General features: G+C 52.6%; 1 protein-coding gene across 6 annotated transcripts in view; it reads right to left on the minus strand.

The window, feature by feature from the left end:
- Positions 1 to 865: 865 nt before the first annotated feature.
- SLC12A3 (solute carrier family 12 member 3) overlaps positions 866 to 19,751 on the minus strand; it is a gene marked incomplete at both ends in the record, with an annotated part of 34,142 nt that continues 15,256 nt past the window's right edge. For 2 of the 6 annotated variants that reach the window (XM_080702438.1, XM_080702437.1), the window contains 12 exons: positions 866 to 1,007; positions 7,923 to 7,990; positions 9,711 to 9,846; positions 10,155 to 10,241; positions 13,771 to 13,882; positions 14,984 to 15,085; positions 15,816 to 15,863; positions 16,693 to 16,775; positions 17,125 to 17,231; positions 18,601 to 18,741; positions 19,055 to 19,166; positions 19,466 to 19,565. In XM_080702438.1, the coding sequence (XP_080558564.1) occupies positions 866 to 1,007; positions 7,923 to 7,990; positions 9,711 to 9,846; positions 10,155 to 10,241; positions 13,771 to 13,882; positions 14,984 to 15,085; positions 15,816 to 15,863; positions 16,693 to 16,775; positions 17,125 to 17,231; positions 18,601 to 18,741; positions 19,055 to 19,166; positions 19,466 to 19,565 (1,238 nt within the window). Of the gene's footprint in view, positions 1,008 to 7,922; positions 7,991 to 9,710; positions 9,847 to 10,154; positions 10,242 to 13,770; positions 13,883 to 14,983; positions 15,086 to 15,785; positions 15,864 to 16,692; positions 16,776 to 17,124; positions 17,232 to 18,600; positions 18,742 to 19,054; positions 19,167 to 19,465; positions 19,566 to 19,751 lie in introns of all 6 variants that reach the window. The other 4 variants (XM_080702436.1, XM_080702435.1, XM_080702440.1 and 1 more) reach the window with 2 other exon arrangements.

Here is a 19,751-nt window from a genome sequence, read left to right on the forward strand (position 1 = left end):
CTCACCTCTCCTTAGTGCTGTTTCTTAACGCTCCCACGGTTAGCATCCTGCTTGGCATGTTTTGTGGGTTCGCCACTCTTCCCTGCTGGATGAGCTGGGCGCGCGGCCCTCCCCCCATCAGCAGGGCTCCTGCGCAGAGATGAGCTCTGGTTACAAAGGGAAGTTTAGCTTGTTTTTCAAACTGTGTTCACTACCCATTAGTGGGTCCAGAATCATTTTAGTGGATTGCAGCCAACATTCAAAAGAGAAAAAGGAACAGAACAGAAAATATTGGAGGCCATCACCTATAGTAAGTATTGTTTAGTGATTACTTTGGTTTTAGGCTGTTCTGAGTGTGTTCCAGGTCTCAACATAAAACTACAAAGCGACAGCTGGCTGGAGACATTTTCGTGTTGTACAGGTCCAGAGGGCGCTGCGTTCCACAGAGCCCCACATTCCTGCAGACAGGGCCCCTGCTCCCCTGACTGTTGGAGCAGAAAGCAGGTGCGGGGCCATTACCAGGACAGATGTATAGAAACTGCCGAAATACACACCCAGCCCCCTGGCTCAGTTTGCACATAAATCAAAGGCCGAAATCTCAACTATGGTCATCAAGATCAAAAGAAAACTTTTAAACAGATAGGATCTTCCAGAGACTTTTCCATGGGACTCTGTGCTGCTACTTCTCCAGCTCATAACAACAAGGCCCAGGGAACATGTCCAGTGGAATTAGGTCCGGCCAGAGTTTGGAAATTGTTCACCTTCTACAGCCGGATCACCGTGTGCTACGCGTGACAGAACACGAGGCTTGACCCCTGGACCGAATCTGGTCGAGTTCCGGTTTGTCCCACACACCTTCAGCTTCAGGGGCGATGGCAACGAGGAGTCACTGGCAGTAAAAGGTGAGCACATTTTCCTGGTTTCCTCGGATCAGGATGACCGGAGGTCTGAGGTCCTGGGACAGGGTCTCCAGCCAGGCCATGTACAGTGAGCTGGGGCACTTCCCCTTCCTCCCTATTGGCAAAGTGCTGCAGGCAGAAGCGGGGAAGAGAGGTCACCTCGGGCTCCCCCACACAACCCACCCCTGCTATGCTTCCAAACAGCAAGCCTGCATGTCACCCCTTCAGAACCCCTTCCCACCCGCTCTAAGGAAGACCTCCCATCTTCTTCAGGGCGTTACATAAAATGTACCTTCCACCAAGAAACATTTCTAAACAAAGCCACACACTGCCTGTTCCGTGTGATCTAGGCTCCACCAACACCAGTGGCCTCACCTCCTCAGCCTCACTCACACTTCTCTAGCCATGGGGGCTTTCTTTCCTCTTTAAAATAAATGCCAAGCTTGCTCCTGCCTCGGGACCTTTGCACTTGATACTTCTCTACCTGAAAGACAGTGCCCCCAGCTTTTCATCAGGCTGGCTTCTGTGAAGCACTCAGGCCTCTGCTTAATCAAGTCTCCTCTGATCCCCATGTCTCTGTAACCTATCACCCTGTTTTATTATCTTTGTAGCCCTTTGAAATCACAAAAACATCTATGGAGGTATCTGTTTGTTGTCCACTAGAATTTGTGTTTGCCCAGGAGCAGGCTGGATCCGCCCAGCTCCCTGCCCTTTCTCCAGTGCCCAGGACACGCTGCGATAGCCCAGCTCTCACTGTGTATTAAGTGGGAGGTCTCCTACCCCCACCCCGGGGTCAGGCCACTCATAGCGTGCCAGGCTTCTCCTCCAGCCACACGCCTGCCTGCCTGTGGCCACAATAGCTGAGAGTCCTCGTCCTGCCCCACCCTGCACAAGCCCCAGAGCAGACACCACGCTGCCTCAGGAGTCCCCTTCTCCAAGCTCAGGCAATGTTGTGTAAATAACCAAATGCCTGGGAATGCTGTTCAACCCTGTTTTCCTAGCTATTTCAGGAAGTAACTTTTCTATCATCTTGAGAATTAAAAAAAAAAAAATGCATAGGGATGGCTGCAGCTGCCAGGCCCTTGGCTCCTGGACGGGGCAGCATCTCCCAGACCTGCCGCTCATTGGAAACTTACAGACTGTCCTCGACAGCCTGTTTTCCCCAAAGACATCCACAGCCAATGTTTTTTCGGAGCCTCCACACAGTTCGGACATGGGCAGGGCCTGGGAAGCTGGGCAGGCAGGGGATGCCTGCCAGGAGGTGGGGCGGAGCCCAGTGTCTGGCTCCTTGGAGTGCTGAGTCCTGGTTTTGCCACGTCCTCAGCACTCCACGTTGCTTTGGCCAAGCACCTGACTGCCCGTGAGCCTCAGTTTCCTCTTCCTTAAAGAGCATGATTCTGGCCCTCCAGGATATTGTCTGCGGGCTCTGAAGACGACAAAGTCCCCACGGGGTGCAGCGCCCCACTTAGCACAGTGGAAACACTTCATATCAGCCACCGTTGTCATGGCTTATTATTTATCAGCATGAGAAGACCAAGTCACAGGTGGCAGATGAGTCCCAACCAAATCTTGGGACCTTCCCTCCCAGCTGCCTCTCCTCACCACAGAAGGCTGGGGAGGGCGGCTGGCGCCTAAGCAGCTGGCTCGTACGGCTCGTACTTAGCCTTCCCAGCAAAGCTTCACTTGGGGAGGCTCCACCTTCATTTATTTATTTACTTACATGTTGTGATATTAGGGATTGAACCCAGGGGGCTCTACCTCTGATCTTTACCCCTAGCCCTTTTGGTTGTTTTTTTTTAAATAGAGTCTGACTAAGTTGCTGAGGCTGGCCTCAAACCTGTGGTCCTCCTGTCTCAGCACCCCCAAGGGCTGAGATTACAGTCCTGTAATCATCACAGCCAGCTGCCACTTTCCTTTGTAGAGCAAGGTCCCAAGGATGGGGAAAGTGGGTGGGAACAAGAGTACGCCATTAAGCCATTGCCATCTTCCTCAGACTTTTCAGGACAAAAGAGACAGGAGAGTAATACAACCAAACTCTTCAGATTTTAACAGATATGCCCAGGCCTCAAAACATGCTGTCCAGGAAATGCCATGTTATTTTCAGGCACTGAAGTCACAAACTTCAAAGGCCACGAGGCAAAGGGTGCCTGGTGGCGGGTGGCAGCCTCAGTCCTGCCATGGTCACTTTCAAGCCTCAGCATGAAGTTCCCTCCCCCAGGGGAACCGTCCACCTGTCCAAGAGAGGCTGCCTGGACTCACCCCAGCGCCAATCAACGACCAGTTCTATTGCTATGCACAGGATGTGCTCGCCTTAAGCTACTAATCTTTGGAAACCTGCACCAGAACAAAGGGACTTTTTGTTCAGATCTGCTTCTCTGGGATCTAACCTAGATGCGGAGCTGTGTATGTGACAGAGCCGGCCCCAGGCTCTGAATCCCAACTGCCCTTCCCACCTGTGAAGTCCTGGGCGCCTGGCCTGATTCCAGCCTCCAGCAGAGGTTGCCTCTCCTCTGAAACAGAGCCCAGGAGGGCCATTAAAATAGAAATTTGAAAATGAATAAGGCCCAGAGCCTTGAATGTCAATCCCTGAAATGCAATGTCAGGTATCACTATTTGGCTTTGAGGAGGAAGAGGATGTAGAAAAAAAGAGGAGCCTGGACTCGTTAGTCTACTGAAAAGTTACTGAGCTGTTTCCCAGCTGCGCGTCTACAGCAGAGCTCCAAGGTGGGTTAAGTGGGTTGTTAAGGTGCTAACCTGCTGATTGGCAGATAGCAAAGACCCGAGAGCTGCCTCAAACCAGCTTCAAGAAAAAATGTTGCAAGCACGTGCTCCAAAATGCTAGGCAATGTGACTTTGCCTTGCACCAGGGCTCTGGAGATCTTGCTCTCTGGATTTGGGTGGAATGCAGCTTCTGGGGCCTCACCCACCCCAGATCCTGATCTGGAGAGGACTGAAGGATTTGCATTTTTCACCTGGTGTTTCTGATGAAGCTGACCTTGAACTGCACTTTTAGAAACACTGGGCATCTCTCCAGCCTGGAGATTAGTGACACAACTGCAGCTGCTCTGTCCTCCCTCCCCGAGGCCACTACGGGCAACAGCTGTGGCTGCCCACGTGGGGTGGGGTGTGTTCAGGCCTCTTCTCCAAGGTGACTGGACACATCGTCATTTGTATCAGCCAATCCCGCCCAGAATGGTGTATGGAGGGACGATTTTTCCTGTGGAGTTGGAGTGGAGGGAGGAGAAAGCTGGAGTTGCCAGCTGCGGTCACGTGTCAAGGTAAAAATTCCTCATCTTAAGGCCTGAGAGACAGACTTATTTTAATGGCATGTATACCTAGAATCACAGCATGTTACTGTGAAAAGGAATCTTGGGAATACTTTAGTGTAATCTTATTTTTCTTTTTCTCTTTCTTTCTTTCTTTCTTTCTTTCTTTCTTTTATTTTGGTGGTACTGGGGTTCCTGGAAGCCCTTCTACTTTCGGGCTACACTCCCAGACCTATTTTTTTTTTTTTTTTAATTTGGAAACAGGGTCTCTTAACCCAGTGCGGCTGGCTTTGAACCTGCGCGATCCTCCTGTCTCCGCCTCCCAGGCGCGGGATTACAAGCGTGCACCACCATGCCCGGCTTATTTTTCTTAATGATCTTATTTTGATAATTAAGAAACTGAGGCAGAGGGTGGTTGCTGACCCAAGGCCACACAGTGAGCTAATGGGAGGACAAGATACAAATGCGCTTCTCTGAACAGAGGCGGTGCTTGTGAAGCCCTGGCTAGGCACGCCCAGGCACACAGAAGGGCGCATGCACCAGGCTCTGCATCTGAGGAAGCCTCTGAGAGCCACTGGACAGGATGTGGCCTGCCTCGCAATCATGGCCCTGTCCACACCCTGGGTCAACCTTGTCCTGGGAACAGTTTCTGCTAGGCTAGAGGCTTGGAGATCAACCCAGCCCCTTTCCTTATCATGCTTCTCAAACCATGGAAACTTGAGCACTTCTTTTGTAGGAAAAAAAAAAAAATTATCTCCCTAAATTTAGCCCACAGAATCAGCCTCGGGGCCACACGGAGCCCTGGGTTCAGAAGGGTCCGTGCTGTCTCTGTCTGCTTATAGGAAAGAGCTTCAAGCAAGAGTTTGACTCGGAGGACCGCACTGTGATTGATACCTCTGTCTATGAACACAGTGAGCTCACCCTTAAGGAAAGGCGCAGGCTGGCACTGGTTACCTGGGGGAAGGGGCCAGCTGAGTCCCAGGGAGGGAGTAGCAGTGGCCTCTTCTCAGATTTCTGCGCTCTTACACTCATCTGCCCAAAAGAGCAACTTCCACGCTACATTGAACACTGGGAATCAATAAGAATTCCTAAGTCCTGTTGTCTACAGGCATGTACAAGGTGACTGGCAGGGGCCCGGGTTAGTAAGTCATAACAATTTGTTGTGGTCTGAATAGGGGTGTCCCCACAAAGCTCACATGTTGAACCCCTTACCCCAGGGCGGTGGGGTTTTGTTATTAGGCTTGGGCAGGTGATTAGGTCATGAGGGTGCAGCCCTTGTGAGTAGAATTTGTGTGCTTAAAAGAGGCCCCAGCAAGCTCCCTGGCTCCTTCCACCAGATAAGCAAGGACCAGATAAGAAGGCGCCATCTATGAACCAGAAAGCTGGACCCCATCAGATATTGAATTTGCTAGAGCTTTGATCTCAGACTTCCTGGCCTTTGGAGCTATGAGAAGTAAGTTTCTGTTGTTTATAAGCCACTAGGTGTGTGGTATTTTGTTATTGCCACCTGGATGGACCGAGACTTGCTTCCTGAACCCTGAATCAGTGAGGCTTTCTTTTTTTATTATTTCTTTTTTGTTTTAAGCAGTGGGTTTCATTATGCTGCCCAGGCTGGTCTCAAACTCCTGGGCTCAAGTGATCCTCCTGCCTCAGGCTCCTGAGTGGCAGGAACTACTGATACACACCACCTCACCCACATATCCAAGCACATTTCTTTTATTTCTTTTTTTTTTTTTTTTTGGTGGTGGTACTGGGGTTCCTGGAAGCCTTTCTACCTCAGGGCTACACTCTCAGACCTATTTTATACTTTTTATTTGGAATCAGGGTCTCTTAAGCCAGCGCGGCTGACTTCAAACCTGCACCATCCTCCTGTCTCCGCCTCCCAAGCGCGGGGATTACAAGCGTGCGCCACCACGCCTGGCTCCAAGCATGTTCCTAACGGCTTGAACCATTCTGCTACAGACCAAACTGTTAGTTGATGGAAATAAAAATGTTACTGCTGCCTGCTGATGGAGAGTAACTGCTGCTGGTGCCCTCTGAGCACTAATGGGCTCCAAGGATGAGGCCAAAGGTCCAGAACCTTCCCTGGCCTGGCTGTCCGGCTCTTGCCTGTGGATAATACCTAGGGTGTGTGTGTGGGGGGGGGGGCTTTATCTGTCACCTTCCTACTTATCTGCTGGAAGCCACTGGTCATTCCTGGTCTGAACCCATTTGCCATTTTGATCTCCTTGAAGGGGCACTTATATTACCTAAAAGAACAATTCTTTGAAAGAGGGTGTTGCCACCAGGCGTGGTAGAGCGCGCCTGTAAACCAGTACTTGGAGGCTGAGACAGGAGGATGGTAGGTTTGAGACCAGCCTCAGTAATTTAGTAAGGTACCCCCAGAAACTTAGTGAGACCCTGTTTCAACATAAAAAAAAAAAAAGACTAGGGTTGTACCCTGGAGATAGAATGCTACTGGGTTCAATTCCCGGTAGTGAAGGATTTATGGGACTCACGCAGGACTGGCGCAGCGAGGTGCAGAAAGATAAGGTTCCAGCTGCTCTTACCCCCTCACTGGGCTCCTTGCTTGGGGGCCTTTTCCTGTGAATCCCATGTCCCTAGACCCTGGGCTCCGCAGACTGACAGGCTGGCCCTCGGTCCCTTCTACATGAGCACACATTCCCAGCAGTGTGGGAGCTAGGTCTGGGGCATTCTCCCCAGACAACAGCAAGTTTCGTGAGACACTGCTCACTTATTTGTGGCTACTCTCCACACTCCTCTAATTTATAGGAATATTTAAACACATGAACGTTAAAAAATACTAGGCTGACATTGCATGCCTGGCGGAGGCGGCGCCATTCCTGCGGTATGTCAGGGTCGCAGCTGGGAAGAGAATTCGGCAGGGCTGGACATCATCTGCCAACCACCAGTATCAGCCTATGATGAACTGTGCTCTACCCCTGCCTCCTCCTCCTTTCCACCCCCATGAGTGTTTAGAAAAAAGTCCACACATCGTATGAAAGGGCCGCCTCTCAATGCTCCTAAGAACTGTCCAACAAGGCGCCGTACGTTTTCACTTTATACGAGACCCTGCAAATCACGTAGGTGGTCCTGGCTTCTATGTATGAACAAACAGATTCCGCAGCTTCCTGGCTGTTCTGCAGACTCCCCAGGCGGCTGGCCCCCAGGAAATGTTAGAAAGGTTGTTACTTGCCTTGGCAAAGACCCCTGAGCTGCAGCCTCGAAGGGCTCAGCTGACGGTGTCATTCCTACTGGTCTCAGACTGAGCAGAGCCACGCGGAGACTCTCTCTGCGCCACTGTCACCAGCCCTGACTGGCACCCACCGGGGCACCTGGGAACCGGCCATGGGTCAAATAAGGACGGCAGGGGCTGGGCAGGCCTCTGTTCCTGCTGTCCAGACTTGGCACCAACGTCAGGTGAGGCTGGCCAAAGAGGGATGGGCGATTCCCAAAAGACCAGGAATGGATTTGCTTCTGGAATGAGCTGGGTCCCTCTTTGCCAAGCCAGGTTTGGCAGGAAAACACAACAAACAAAGGGAAAATATCGCACTGAGAGACGGTCAGCAATGCCTGGGACACGTGAGGCCCTAGACTTCTGCCAGCTGTTGCTCTGGCCAGGGGGCCAGGGACGTGGGGCAGGCGCAGGCCCAGCCACGTGCTGCGCTTCCACCAGGCCGTGTTTGTAGGAGCCCCCGAGCCCCCCTCCAGAGCTGCCAGGCAAGCCCCCCTCCAGAGCTGCCAGGCGAGCCCTCCACCAGCCAGAGGGGCTACTCACATGACGACCAGCGCCGCGTCCCGGGAGTAATCCAGCAGAATCTCGTTCAGCCTCACCTGCCGAAGGGACTGGGGCAAGGGAAAGCCGGGGTCACCTCCCGCATCTTGGAGAGCAGCGGGCCCCTTGCCGAGTCCCATGGGATGCAGGAGTGAGTCCTCCTAAATGACTGTGGCTTTCCGGCCCCCAGGAAGGGAGGGGCCTTCACAGTCATCAAGCAAAGTTCACCTCCTTTGCAAAACCTTCCTGGGTTTTCCTAGCCTATTTCCAGTGAGTCCGTGGGAAGAGAGAGCGTGTTACTGAGTTGAAATCTTAGCCCTGATAGCTTACCGCAGAAAGAGCCTGCGCAAGACCTGTTGCACCCCCAGCCTCATTGTCTCCCCCTGAGTAATGGGTATGAGCACGCCCTCCCCAAGGAGGAGCAAATGGGGCAACCATGCCAAAGCACCTGCAGAGGGCCTGCTACAGGAAGGGGCTCCCTGTGAAAGACAAGGGCACTCCGTCAGGCTATTGGGAGGAATTCCTTTGGACACTACATTTTTTTGGGGGGGACTGGGGATTGAATTCAAGGGCATTCTACCTTCAAGCTACACCCTCAGCCCTAATTTTATTCTTTATTTTGAAACCGGGCCTTACTGAGTTGCAGAGGGCCTCACTAAGTAGCTGAGGCTGTCTGCGAACTGCGATCCTCCGGTCTCGGCCTCCCAAATGCTGGGATTACAAGCGTGCGCCACCATACCTGGCTCCCCCATCCTTTTTTTAACTTTTTAATTTGAAGCAGGGTCTTGCTAAGTTGCTGAGGCTGGTCTCAAGCCAGCAATCCTCCAGTCTCAGCCTCCCATGTATTGGGATTCCAGGCGTGCGCCATCACAACCGCCCTGGACATCACGCTTTACTCAGCATTTCCCAAAGAGCCTGTTGGCTGCAGGAGCCATGGGGCATGGGGTACCGGGAGCCCATGTGGGGCTGGGTTGGGGAGAGACTCCTAAGCCCAAGGTGTGCCTCTAAATTGTCCAGGAACAGTTGACACTCAGGATTTGAGAGTCTATGGATACCCCATTTTAGAGAACAGAAGAGGTGAGTTAGGGCTACTTGCCCCCGCGCCGTGGAAGTTTTGGGTGGACAATTCCTTGTCGCGTTATTGTGGGTGGGACCGTTAGCAGTATTTCACGTTTCTCTTCACCGCATGGCAGTAGCAACCCATTCCCCAGTTGTGATACCCAAGAGGCTGACAAGTGTCCCCTAGGGGGCACAATTCCACAGTGGTGGAACACGCAGGAAGCAGAACTGGGACCCCCCTTGCTCCCGCCCTCCAGAGATGCCCTCCACCTTAAAAACACCAAGCAGCATTTGAAGAAGTTCTCTGGCCGTGCATACCCCCTCTCTTAGCCCTGGCGTGGCCAGGAGGTGGCTGCGTCTGGGGGAGGATCGTAAGCCCAGGGGAGAAGGCCAGCAGCCTTGTAAACCCACTGGACAAATCACATTTTTGACTCTCACACTGTGGTAGGAATCCCTTCCTTCAGACATAGAGAAATGGGAGGAGGGGGCAGGGACTCCGGCCAGTCCGTGCGCTCTGCCAGGGCACTTAGGTGGGCAGGAGGGCCAGGCTCTGGTGTGGAGTTCTACAGACCACTAAGCTGGCAGCCCAAGCTTGGCTTGAGGACACCTCTGAGGCTGGGAGGGGAAGGCAAAACTGGGGCTCAAGGGGAAATGGGCTCAGGAAGCTTAGGACACAGGGACACAGGGCCCTGACGCCACCCCAGCCCAGCCGGGCAACTCCTCTCTCTGCACCTTGACCCTGTTCTTGCTAATCTCCTCATCCGAGATCTTCCAGGGGCAGTCCCGCCTCATCTCGGCCACGGTGGCCTCGTCCTTGCAGCCATCGTTCAGGCGGAAGGGTGCAATCATGTCCTCAAAGCGCTTGGTGCTGGAGACGAGAGAGCAGGTGAGGCTGGGTGAGATGGCCCGTCCCAGGGCCCTGGAGGGAGCTGGGGGTGGTGCCATGGGAACGTTCTTTTCAGGCTGAGCCCCAGTGATGCTGACCTTTACATCAAGTGGCTTCTGTGTGGAATTCAGCCCTGACACAGGGTATGTACACAACTGTACATGCAAAGGCCCTGAGGCACAGCGTGTCTGGCCTGTGTGAGGAGCAGCAAGGACCAGGGGGGCATGAGTGAGGGGCATCAGGACACACAGCTGCCTTCCTGCCTGGATCCCCCAACACAGAGAACTCACTGCTCAGCCCGTGGCTTCTGATTGATGTCAGGAAGGATGTGAACTTCATGGAATCCCAGCCGGAACTTGCTCAACAAGGAAATGATCCTGGAGGACAGATGGGGATTTTAAAAAATGTTTTCGTTCATTCAACTAACTTTTAGTAAGTGGGTGCTGAGTGGGTAGCAGTGAACAAAACAGATTCCACCTGCCGTTGTGGAGTTGATGTTCTAACACAGGAGTGGAGGCAGAGAACAGGAATACCAATAAAGCAGGTCTGGGCATGGCAAGTGACATGGAGAACTATTTGACTTGAATCTCGCAAGGATCTGGTGACCATCTCTGACCATCTCAACTTTTGATGTGCCTGCACGTGGGCTGGAGATCTTGCTCCAATGCAGATTCGGATTCAGCTGGTCTGGATGGGGCCCCAGACTCTGCAACCAGCCCCAGGGGGATAGGATGCACTGGACCGCAAAGCACACTCTGACTAGCAAAGGCCCAAGGGATGGGAAAGTTGGAATTTGGAGAGTGCCTGAGTACACGGAGATAACGCACAAGGCCTAAGTAGGGGAGCCGGAGCAGAGGGCACTGGCTTCGCCCTCAAATGGGGAGAAGCCAGCTGCGGTTCCTAGAGCTGGGGAGATTTCACAGAAGAGGTGGAGATCTGGCAGGTTAGCACATGGTGGGTAAGATGAATAAAGACCAAAGGTGGGTGGGGCAGGGGAATGCCCACGTTGGAGTCCCCCAAGGAGCTTTGGGAACACACACCTGCCCGGGCCCTGGCCCACCGCGAGTCAGGATCCCTGGGCAGGACACCATGATGGTATTGCCCATGTGATGCATATGTGCCCCTGGCTAGGGACCACTGGGCTTACTGGGGTAGGGACAAAACCAGACAAGCAGAGGTGGGGGCGGGGAGGAGCGGGGACAGTGAGGAGCATGCTGGATGGCGTGGGGCTTGCTGAGGAGGGACAGGAGGGAAGAGACACCTGTGCGGCCAGGCTGGGGCCCAGCCATCAAGCCCCACTGGCTCTGGAGCTCGGGGAGTGGGCTTTTGAAAGCTGCGGGAAGGCTCCTCTTGCTGGGTGGCAGTGGCCGGGCTGGCAGGCCTGGACAGTGCCAGGCTGGAGGAGAGCCCAGAGAGTCCCGGGAGAGCCCATCACGTGGCCCAGTGGGAGGCAGCTGAGTGGGAGAGGAGTTTTCCTGCCTCTGTACCAAGGACTAAGCTAGCCTCACTCAGCCCCTCAGGGACAGGAAGCTGGGACTGTTTACTTTTTAGAAAAGCCACAGGCCAGGTATGGCTGTCCCCAAGCAGTGCTGTCCTCAGCCTTGCAGAGAAGGCGCCTTCTGATGACAAAGTTCTCAGCGGGGAGAGGACAGAGGTGGGACTGCTGGGGTGACTAGAGGAAGCCATCACAGGGGTGCAGTCCTCCACAGGCTGGGGGCAGCAGGCCGGGTCCCCTCTTGTCCTGACTGTGGGGTGTCACAGCCAGATCACTGCACAGGACTCTAGAGATTGTGCGGGCATGCTTGTCTTCGGCTGCTAAGTGTGAGGCCTTGGGCAGGCCAGCTCACTGAGCAGGTCCATTCTGTGGCCTTTGACCTCACTTGACCTTGCTCTAAAGCAGCAGTGCCCAGCTCCACCTACCCGGCTCCTGCCAGCTCGGCACCTGTGTGCCACCTGCCCTACAACTCACGTCCCTGTCTGCTTAAATCAACTCACAGTGTGACTTAGAGAGATGATGTAAATACAGTTTGTCCCCTGGACTCATGTTGAAATTTAACCCTGAAGCATGAAGTATTAAAAGGCTGGAAGCTAGCCAGGTGTGGTGGTGTATGCCTGTAATCCCAGTGGGCCTGGGAAGCTGAGACGGGAGGAGCGCAGGTTCAAGGCCAGCCTCAGCAATGTAGTGAGATTCTTAGCAAGAATTTAGTGAGACCTTGTTTCAAAAATCGAAAAACAAAAAGGCTTGGAGTAGGATGCCCCTGGGTTCAATTCCCAAATACTACACACCCAAATTAATAAATAAAAGGTGACCTGACTGTGGTGTCTAGATGGGGGGACTTGGGGAGGTGACCAGGATCAGATCAGCTCATCAGGATGGAGCCCCTTGATTGAATCCTGGTGACTTTATGTGGCCAGAGACCCACAGACACGCCTGCTCCCTATCTCTTGACACTTGATGCCCTGAGCCGCCCCAGGACTCTGCCAGCAAGAAGGCCACCACCAGACACAGTCACTAGACCTTTTACCTCCACAACCATGAGCCAAAGTAACTTCTTTTCTTTATGAAATGAACTACCATGGCTATTTCATTCTGAAAGTGAAAAGCCAACTATCACACTTAGATACATTTCAAAAGGAAATTTTATATTATAACTTAAAACAAAAAATAGCATCTCTTGCCAGAAAGGGGAGGCAATGAAAGCCCAGATAAATATAACAGTGTCACTAAATTCTAGCCAGATGCCATTGCCTGCCAAGCCTGTGAGCCCAGGCTTGCACCTCTTAATTAGGGAGCTTAGCACAGCTACTGAGGAGAAGGACAAACCAACACTACACCAGGAACTTCTCCCACCAAATCTGCCATAAACTAGAAGGGAGTTAAAAGCCACTTCTCACCAATAGATCCAGCAGTATTTATTTGATGCCCCATCTCCTGGCCACTCAAGACTCCTCTGTCTCACCAAGACCTGCGTCACATACTTTAGTGATACTGTGCTGCCTTTACTTCTCAGGATGAGGGGGCCTCTCCCTCCTTCGTTTCCTATAGGTTTCTCCTTGAGTAGTTTTGTAATTTTTTGTGTCTCTTTATTTGTATTTGGATAGAGCTCAGGAATACTACCTGTGATCCTCCTGTCTCAGCCTCCCAAGCATGTGAGCCATCATACCTGGCTAGTTTTGTGATTTTAAAACTTAACACCCCTCTTTGTTATAGCAAAGACCAGGGCCTTCCCTCCCTCGTGTGTGTGTGTGTGTGTGTGTGTGTGTGTGTGTGTGTGTGTGTGTGTGTAGGGTTCTGGGGACTCAACCCAGCAGTGGTTGACCTCTGAGCTACATCCCCAGCCCCATTATTTATTTATTTATTTATTTATTTATTTACTTATTTATTTATGGTGGTACTGGGATTCCTGGAAGCCCTTCTACCTCCGGGCTATACTCCCAGACCTATTTTATTTTTGGAAACAGGGTCTCTTAAGCCAGCATGGCTGGCTTCGAACCTGCACGATCCTCCTGTCTCCGCCTCCCAAGCACGGGGATTACAAGCGTGTGCCACCAGGCCCAGCTCAGACCCATTTTACTTTGAAATAGGATCTTGCTGGGGGATTGCACGCTAGCCTCGAATCTTCCATCTTCCTATCTCAGCCTCCAAAGTGCTCAGAGTACGGGCATCCACCACTATGCCCAACTTTTGAATCTTATTAACAGGGGACAAGAAGCCATAACCATCACTGCATCAGAGAGGAAACTGCTCCTGCCCAGAGCCGCATCACTATCTCTGTGGCCTGGAGAGAGCTAGCCTGGGTTGGGGACAATCCCAGGGCCCACCCAGGGCCCCAGTGGAGGACAGGGGAGGGGGGGCGGCCCGAGGGAGCAGGCCCAGCCCTGTGGCCCTGTGCCGCCCGCACTTACGCCTTCCTCTCCTGGTCCATCCTGTTGACCTGGCCCCCGACGAACACACGGATCTTGCATTTGCTCCACCTCTTCTTTCGGCGGAGGAGATACGGGATGAGGAGGGTGAGGCCTGGCCAGGATAGAGCATCTGCGGGTCCTGCTCACACTCCCACGAGCAAACCCTTTCCCGGCTGGCCCTCAGTTTGCCTGCCTGTACGGGAGCTCACCTGACTAAATCCCAGCTGCCACTCTGCCTAGTGGGCTGGGATTTACTTAGCCAGAGGTGGTTTTAAATAAACAAGCTTCACTGAATAACTGGCAGGTGACACATGAACATCTAATCTGCAGCATTTCCTGAAAACTGAGCATCTGACCCAGTGGTGGGAGCCCTCATCCCTCCCTGTCATCTCTCCATGTGGCCAAGGACCAGCCTTCGTGTATCAATTCCTGATCTTCTGTGCCTCGTTTTCCCTATTTGTAAAGAAGATTGTGTCAGGCCTTGTAAAGCATCTGGTGTGAGATGTTTGTAGACATGCCCAGCCCCTGTTGATTGTCATTAATGAAATGCACAGCTGTCCCTTGGTATCAGGGAATAGGACCCAGGACCCCTTCAGATGCCAAAATCTACACATGCTCAAATCCTTCTTTTATACAAAATGGCACGGTATCTGTATGTTACTTATGACACCTCCTGTATACTCTGAATCATCCCTTATAATACCAACTACAATGTAAATGACATGCAAATAGTCACTATGCTTTATTGTATAAGAAAATTTTCTTTCTGAATGTTTTTGGCCTGCAATTCATTGAAACTGTGGGGGGATACAGAGGGTTGATTTTAACTGGAGTGTTGATTATATTCTATTGGAATAGAGGCATTTTCTGTCCATCTATGACTCTATCAAATGTGGGAACAATAAAGGCAAGAGTTGTGTTTTAAGAAAAGCCAGAGAGAATGGTGTGTTTCTGTGAAGAATCTTCCTACATATTTCCTGTCCCATTTCCTCCACTTAGGTCATAAGGCTGGGACCCCCCAAATCAGAAGGTTCTATCTCATGTTGACCTCCTCTCTGAAAAACTGGAGGCCAGAAGGCCCCTGTCCCTTTTGCTGGGCTCTGGGTCCTACCAAAGGCCTTGACAGAGCAGGCCAGGAAGAGCAAGCCAACAGACAGATGCAGAGGGAGGACAGTCTCAGGGATGATGGAGCCCATGAGTGAGGGGGCCTTACCTCCATCATCGAAGAGCCAGTAGATGTCAATGGTCTTCTTACCCTGCTCCGACTGGAAGATGGTGCTGGCCTGCTCCTCCTGCACCAGTGCCTCTGGGTCCACTACGGAGGGGACGGTGGGTCAGAACATGAATAGCACTTTCAGATGCCCTGAAAACAGAGCTGGCTTCCCTGTGAGGTGGGCTTGCCACTCATCACCCAGGGTGTGCGGACAGCAATGGAAGCATCCAGGCAGGTGTAATAAGAACATAGCTAGTTCCCCTTCTGGTCCCAAGACTTGGATTCTCGGGCAGGTGGACCAGGAACTGGGGCCTTGGACACACAGTGCTACCATGTGTCCTTCCCTCCCCTGCCCCCAGGTGCCCAGCTTCTTTCTCCCCAGGTTCAGGTGGGCACTGAGGAGCCTGGGAGACCCAGTGCCCTCTGGGGCAGCCTATTGGTAGGAAGCATGGTGTTCCACCACTCCACTTGAGCACACCCTTGGGCCCCTCACAAATGCTACTAGACTTGTGCCTGCTGCAGGTACCTTCCTCCTGGAGCATCCATGGAAGGAGAATACTATTCTACCCTTCTCGCACCTGACATTCAAATGGAACCAAGAGGGGCCTTGCAGGAGACTTGGGCCCCAGAACCCCAACTTTTCCACCAGGGCCAGCAATCTAAGCTCTTCCATTTATCCAACCCAGTTATCTAGGCACCCTATCACAAGGAAACACCATCTGGCCTGGGGTGAATCCCCAGGTGCCTGTCATTAGCAGCCCAGGCCAGAGTGCCCTGTGCCTTGGAGAGGGTGGAGACTGACATGTGCCAGACACAGATGGCCTGGCCCCACCAGCGCCGGCTGTCTTTCGGTCCTCCGCTGGGTCAAACACAGGATCAACTGCAAAAGAAGGGGGGCAGTTGGGTCTGCAGGCTTTCTTGGCCCAGGGTTCCTCATCTACCAGGGTTCCCTGAACAAAGTCCCCACAGCCCTACCACACCTGGTCCTGCTGCCCTCTGACCTGGCTCCTGTCCCGGTCCCTCATCCGCGGATATTGGGTTGGTAAATATTAATATTCATCAATACATATAAGTATTTATGTTTAATTAAATATAAGTATTTACAGGCTACTGAGTGTGCCAGTCACACCCTTAGCCCTCAATGACACAGCAAGGCTGCAGGACACACAAAGTTAGTCCCACCGGCTCTGCCTTCTACTTGTGTGTTTTATTGCTTTCATACCTTTAAGCATTATTAATCCAGAGACTTTTAAATGTAAAGCACATCCCTGTTCCTGTGTCCCAAAGACATTCTTCAAGACCCAAATGCCCCATCTCCATGGCCTTTAGGTAAGTATTTTTCTATTCTGCTGTCTTTACCTGGGCAAGCTCCTCCTCCCTCCCTTCCTTTTTCTGTTATCTCACCTGTTTACAAAAGCCCTGCTCCGGATTCCGGGAGCTCAGAGTTCCAGACCTCCTCTGCCCTGAGCTGGGAGCATGACCTTGAACTGGTCACCGCCCCTGTCTGGATCTCAGTTTCTCTGTTTAGAAACCTGATGGGCTCTGAAGGACTGTTACAAGCTGATATTCTGAGGCTGTGACCTCTTATTTCTTGCCAGTTTTTCCCTCTCTGCCCTTCACTGCTTTAAAAAAAAAAAAAGTGTTCTAGAAGTTTCTGGGTACCTGTTTGGTTCCCGGGAGGGTGCCGAGCAGGTGTGACATGTACTCACTGTGTGCCTGCATCACCTTGGAGGTGTTGAGCCCCTCGCGCATCCTCAGCACACACAGGCCGTAGTTGAAGTCAAAGGCATCACTGAAAGGAGGGGAAGGGGTCAGGCCCCCCTCGGCCCAGCTCCCACCAAGGAGGTGACCTGGCATCCTGGCCAGAGATCTGGAGCTGCTCTCCGCCATTCTCCTCTCCTCCTGGGCCTCAGTTTCCCTATCTGTATAGTATGCAGGCGGAAGTGGGGACTCTGGGGTAAACTGCCTTGGTGTCCATGGCCACAGCTCAGAGGGGGGCATCCTTTGCCTGTGGACATTCTCTCAGCCTTGGGGAAGTGGACTCAACTTCTAGCCCCTGTTCCTTACATGCCGCCTCCCCAGGCCCAGGAAACCCCAAAGGTCCAAGTCAACAGATCCCAGGCCCTGCTGCCCTTACTCACTGTAGGATGTCGATGTAGTCTTCCACTGTGGCTGGGTGAGCTGACTGCCAGTTCTTCTTGAACCCAAGCACCAGAATGTTGGGCTTCATTCTCCCCAGACCTGCGGCCTGCGGGGGGTGGGAAGGGTGGTCAGAGGCGCAGAGCTGGCGATCAGCCTCACGGGTTCTGTTCTGTGACTAGGGTGCCGCCTTTGTCCAGTCCAGCACAGCCATCCTCCCGCCAAGCCATGTGGCTCAGGAAGCACAGCCCCCTTCAGGTCCTGTCATCCTGAACACACGTGACGAGGTGAAGCTGCAGCCAAGTGTGGCTGGGCCAAGGGCTCCGCCACCCCTGAGCTGCGATCACACCAGCTCCTGCTCCCCCTGTAAATTACTTCTCATAGCACGAGGCTTAAACATGGATGCCAAGATGAGAGTGTTCCCGGGTCATTATGTTACTCTTTTTTAAATGTTTTAAGATTTTAAAAAATGTCGGAGGGGAAATGTACAAAGGAAATTAACCATTTTAAAGAGTACGACTTTAAAAAAATAAATAAAATGTGAAGTAGAACAAACAAAATCCAAAGTGTGCACTTCCGTGGCTTTTAGCACACTCACTGTTTAGGACGTTCACAATACCGTCACTTCCGTCTACTTCCAAATTATTTTCATAAGCCCCAAAAGAGGCCTCGTGCTCTCTGTAAATTTTGACAGTTAAAACTATTGAAGTGGGCGTGGTGGTGCACACTTGTAATCCCAGTACTTGGGAGGCTGAGGCAGGAGGATCGCAGGTCCGTGGCCAACATCAGACACTTAGTGAGGCCCTCCGCTACCTAGTGAAATCCTGTTTCAAAATAGAGAATAAAACATAGGTTTAGGGCTGTAGCTCAGAGGTAGAATGCCCCTGGGTTCAATCCCTAGTACAGGAAAAAAAAAATTAAACTATTGAAAAGGATTTTCATAACTTGATTGAGAATGAGCAGCTATTATTACCTAATCTATGCATCTCATTTTATACATGAGGGAACTGAGCAGTAAATGTATTGACCAATGGAATGTTATAGATTTTTTTACAGTGTTAGGGGTTAACCCCCCTGGGCTTCACACATGCTTAGTAAGCACTCTGCCCTGAGCTAGCTCCTTTCTCCCAGCCAGATCATTCTTGAGCGTCATCTGAGTGGTAGTTAGACACCACTGAGTGGTGTCTACATATGCAAACATTTATCAGACTACACACTTCCTGCCATTTCTGACATCTGACGAAAATAGAAACGCAAACAGGAAATGGCCAATGTTGCACAGTCCCCAAGGCTTCCATCTCAGCTGCCCAGGTCCTGGGCTCTCAGAGAACGAGTGAGCCCTAAGGGAGCATCCAGAGGTGCAACAAAGAGGGGGCTCCCGCTGCAGCAAAGAGGGCTGCAGACCCCAGGCTTTCCTGCCTCTCCAGCGGGCGCAGCAGGCCATCAGCCCTGTGGGGAGGTTCCTGAACCTCCCACACCTGCATGAGAATCTGGACACCACTGCGCAGGTCCTCGGCGATGATGTCAGAGTAGAAGGCTTTGATCTTCCTCTTGTTCAGCCACTTGGTGTGCCCGTTGGCAATGAGCCGCAGCTCGGGCATCCTCTGCTTGCGGGGACCCTGTGGAGGGCAGGTGACATCGCCCTCTGGCCTGAGCTTCAGCCTCTTTCCTGCCCCCACCCCAGGCTAGGCAGCACCCAGAAGCACCTGTTTTTCTTTGTGGAATTAGGAGAGGGTCGGAAGAGGAGACGGGAGGGAGGCAGGAAGCAGAGGAGAGGCAGGGCAGTGGGCAGGCGCAGTGAGAGGGCCCGGGAAGAAGGGGCCCTGCCAGGCTCTGCTGGCTCCACACCTTCCCCCACCCTGGGTGGACCTCCATCCAGGCAGCTCCCCCAGGAACGTGGAGGGCCCTGTCCCACCTCCTGGGGACACTCACGATGAGCACGTGGCCGCAGATCATTAGGCTCAGGTTCTGGGTGAAGGTGCCCACAAAGTCCACCAGGGCGGGGCGGAAGTTGGGGGGACCTGTGAGCACCAGGCACTGAGGACTGCAGAGGGAAGGAAAGGGCGTGAGTTTCAGGAGGGAGCACAGGAGCATCTGGATGCTAAGGGCAGGCGCAGTAGAGTTCTGGGGGGAGCTTTGGGACTCATCTTTCTGGCCCTAACTCAAGGGTTTTTCTAGCTTTTGTGATAGCCACCACACTGGTCTCTCTTGTCCTCCCTATTCTGGCCACCAACACCACCATGTAATGCTCCTACTATTCCCTGCTAGCCCAGCTGACTACCGTGGCAGAATTATACCTTGGCTGGTCCCAGGTCCCAGGTGGGTGGCAGGGGCTCCGCTCACCGGTAGTTCTTGATGTGGTCTTCCACCTCGTTGAGGCCCACCGAGTAGCTGAGGGCCAGGTTGTAGGAGCCAGCTTGCACTGAGGAGCCCCAATTTACCTCTGAGGGTGGGATGAAAGCAAGACAGAAATCACCAGGAGAAAGCAATCTTGTGTGTGGGGGTCAGCCTTTAGTCACTGGGTGCCTTGGGAACAGGCCATTTGGCAGGTCGACAGCCTGCAGCTCTTCTCCTAACACACGCAGTGCTAAAGACCCAAATACATGAAGGTATGGAACTCTATGAAACA

The sequence above is a fragment of the Muscardinus avellanarius genome (genome assembly GCF_963383645.1).
Source record: "Muscardinus avellanarius genome assembly, chromosome: 10".
Classification (NCBI taxonomy): Eukaryota; Metazoa; Chordata; class Mammalia; order Rodentia; family Gliridae; genus Muscardinus; species Muscardinus avellanarius.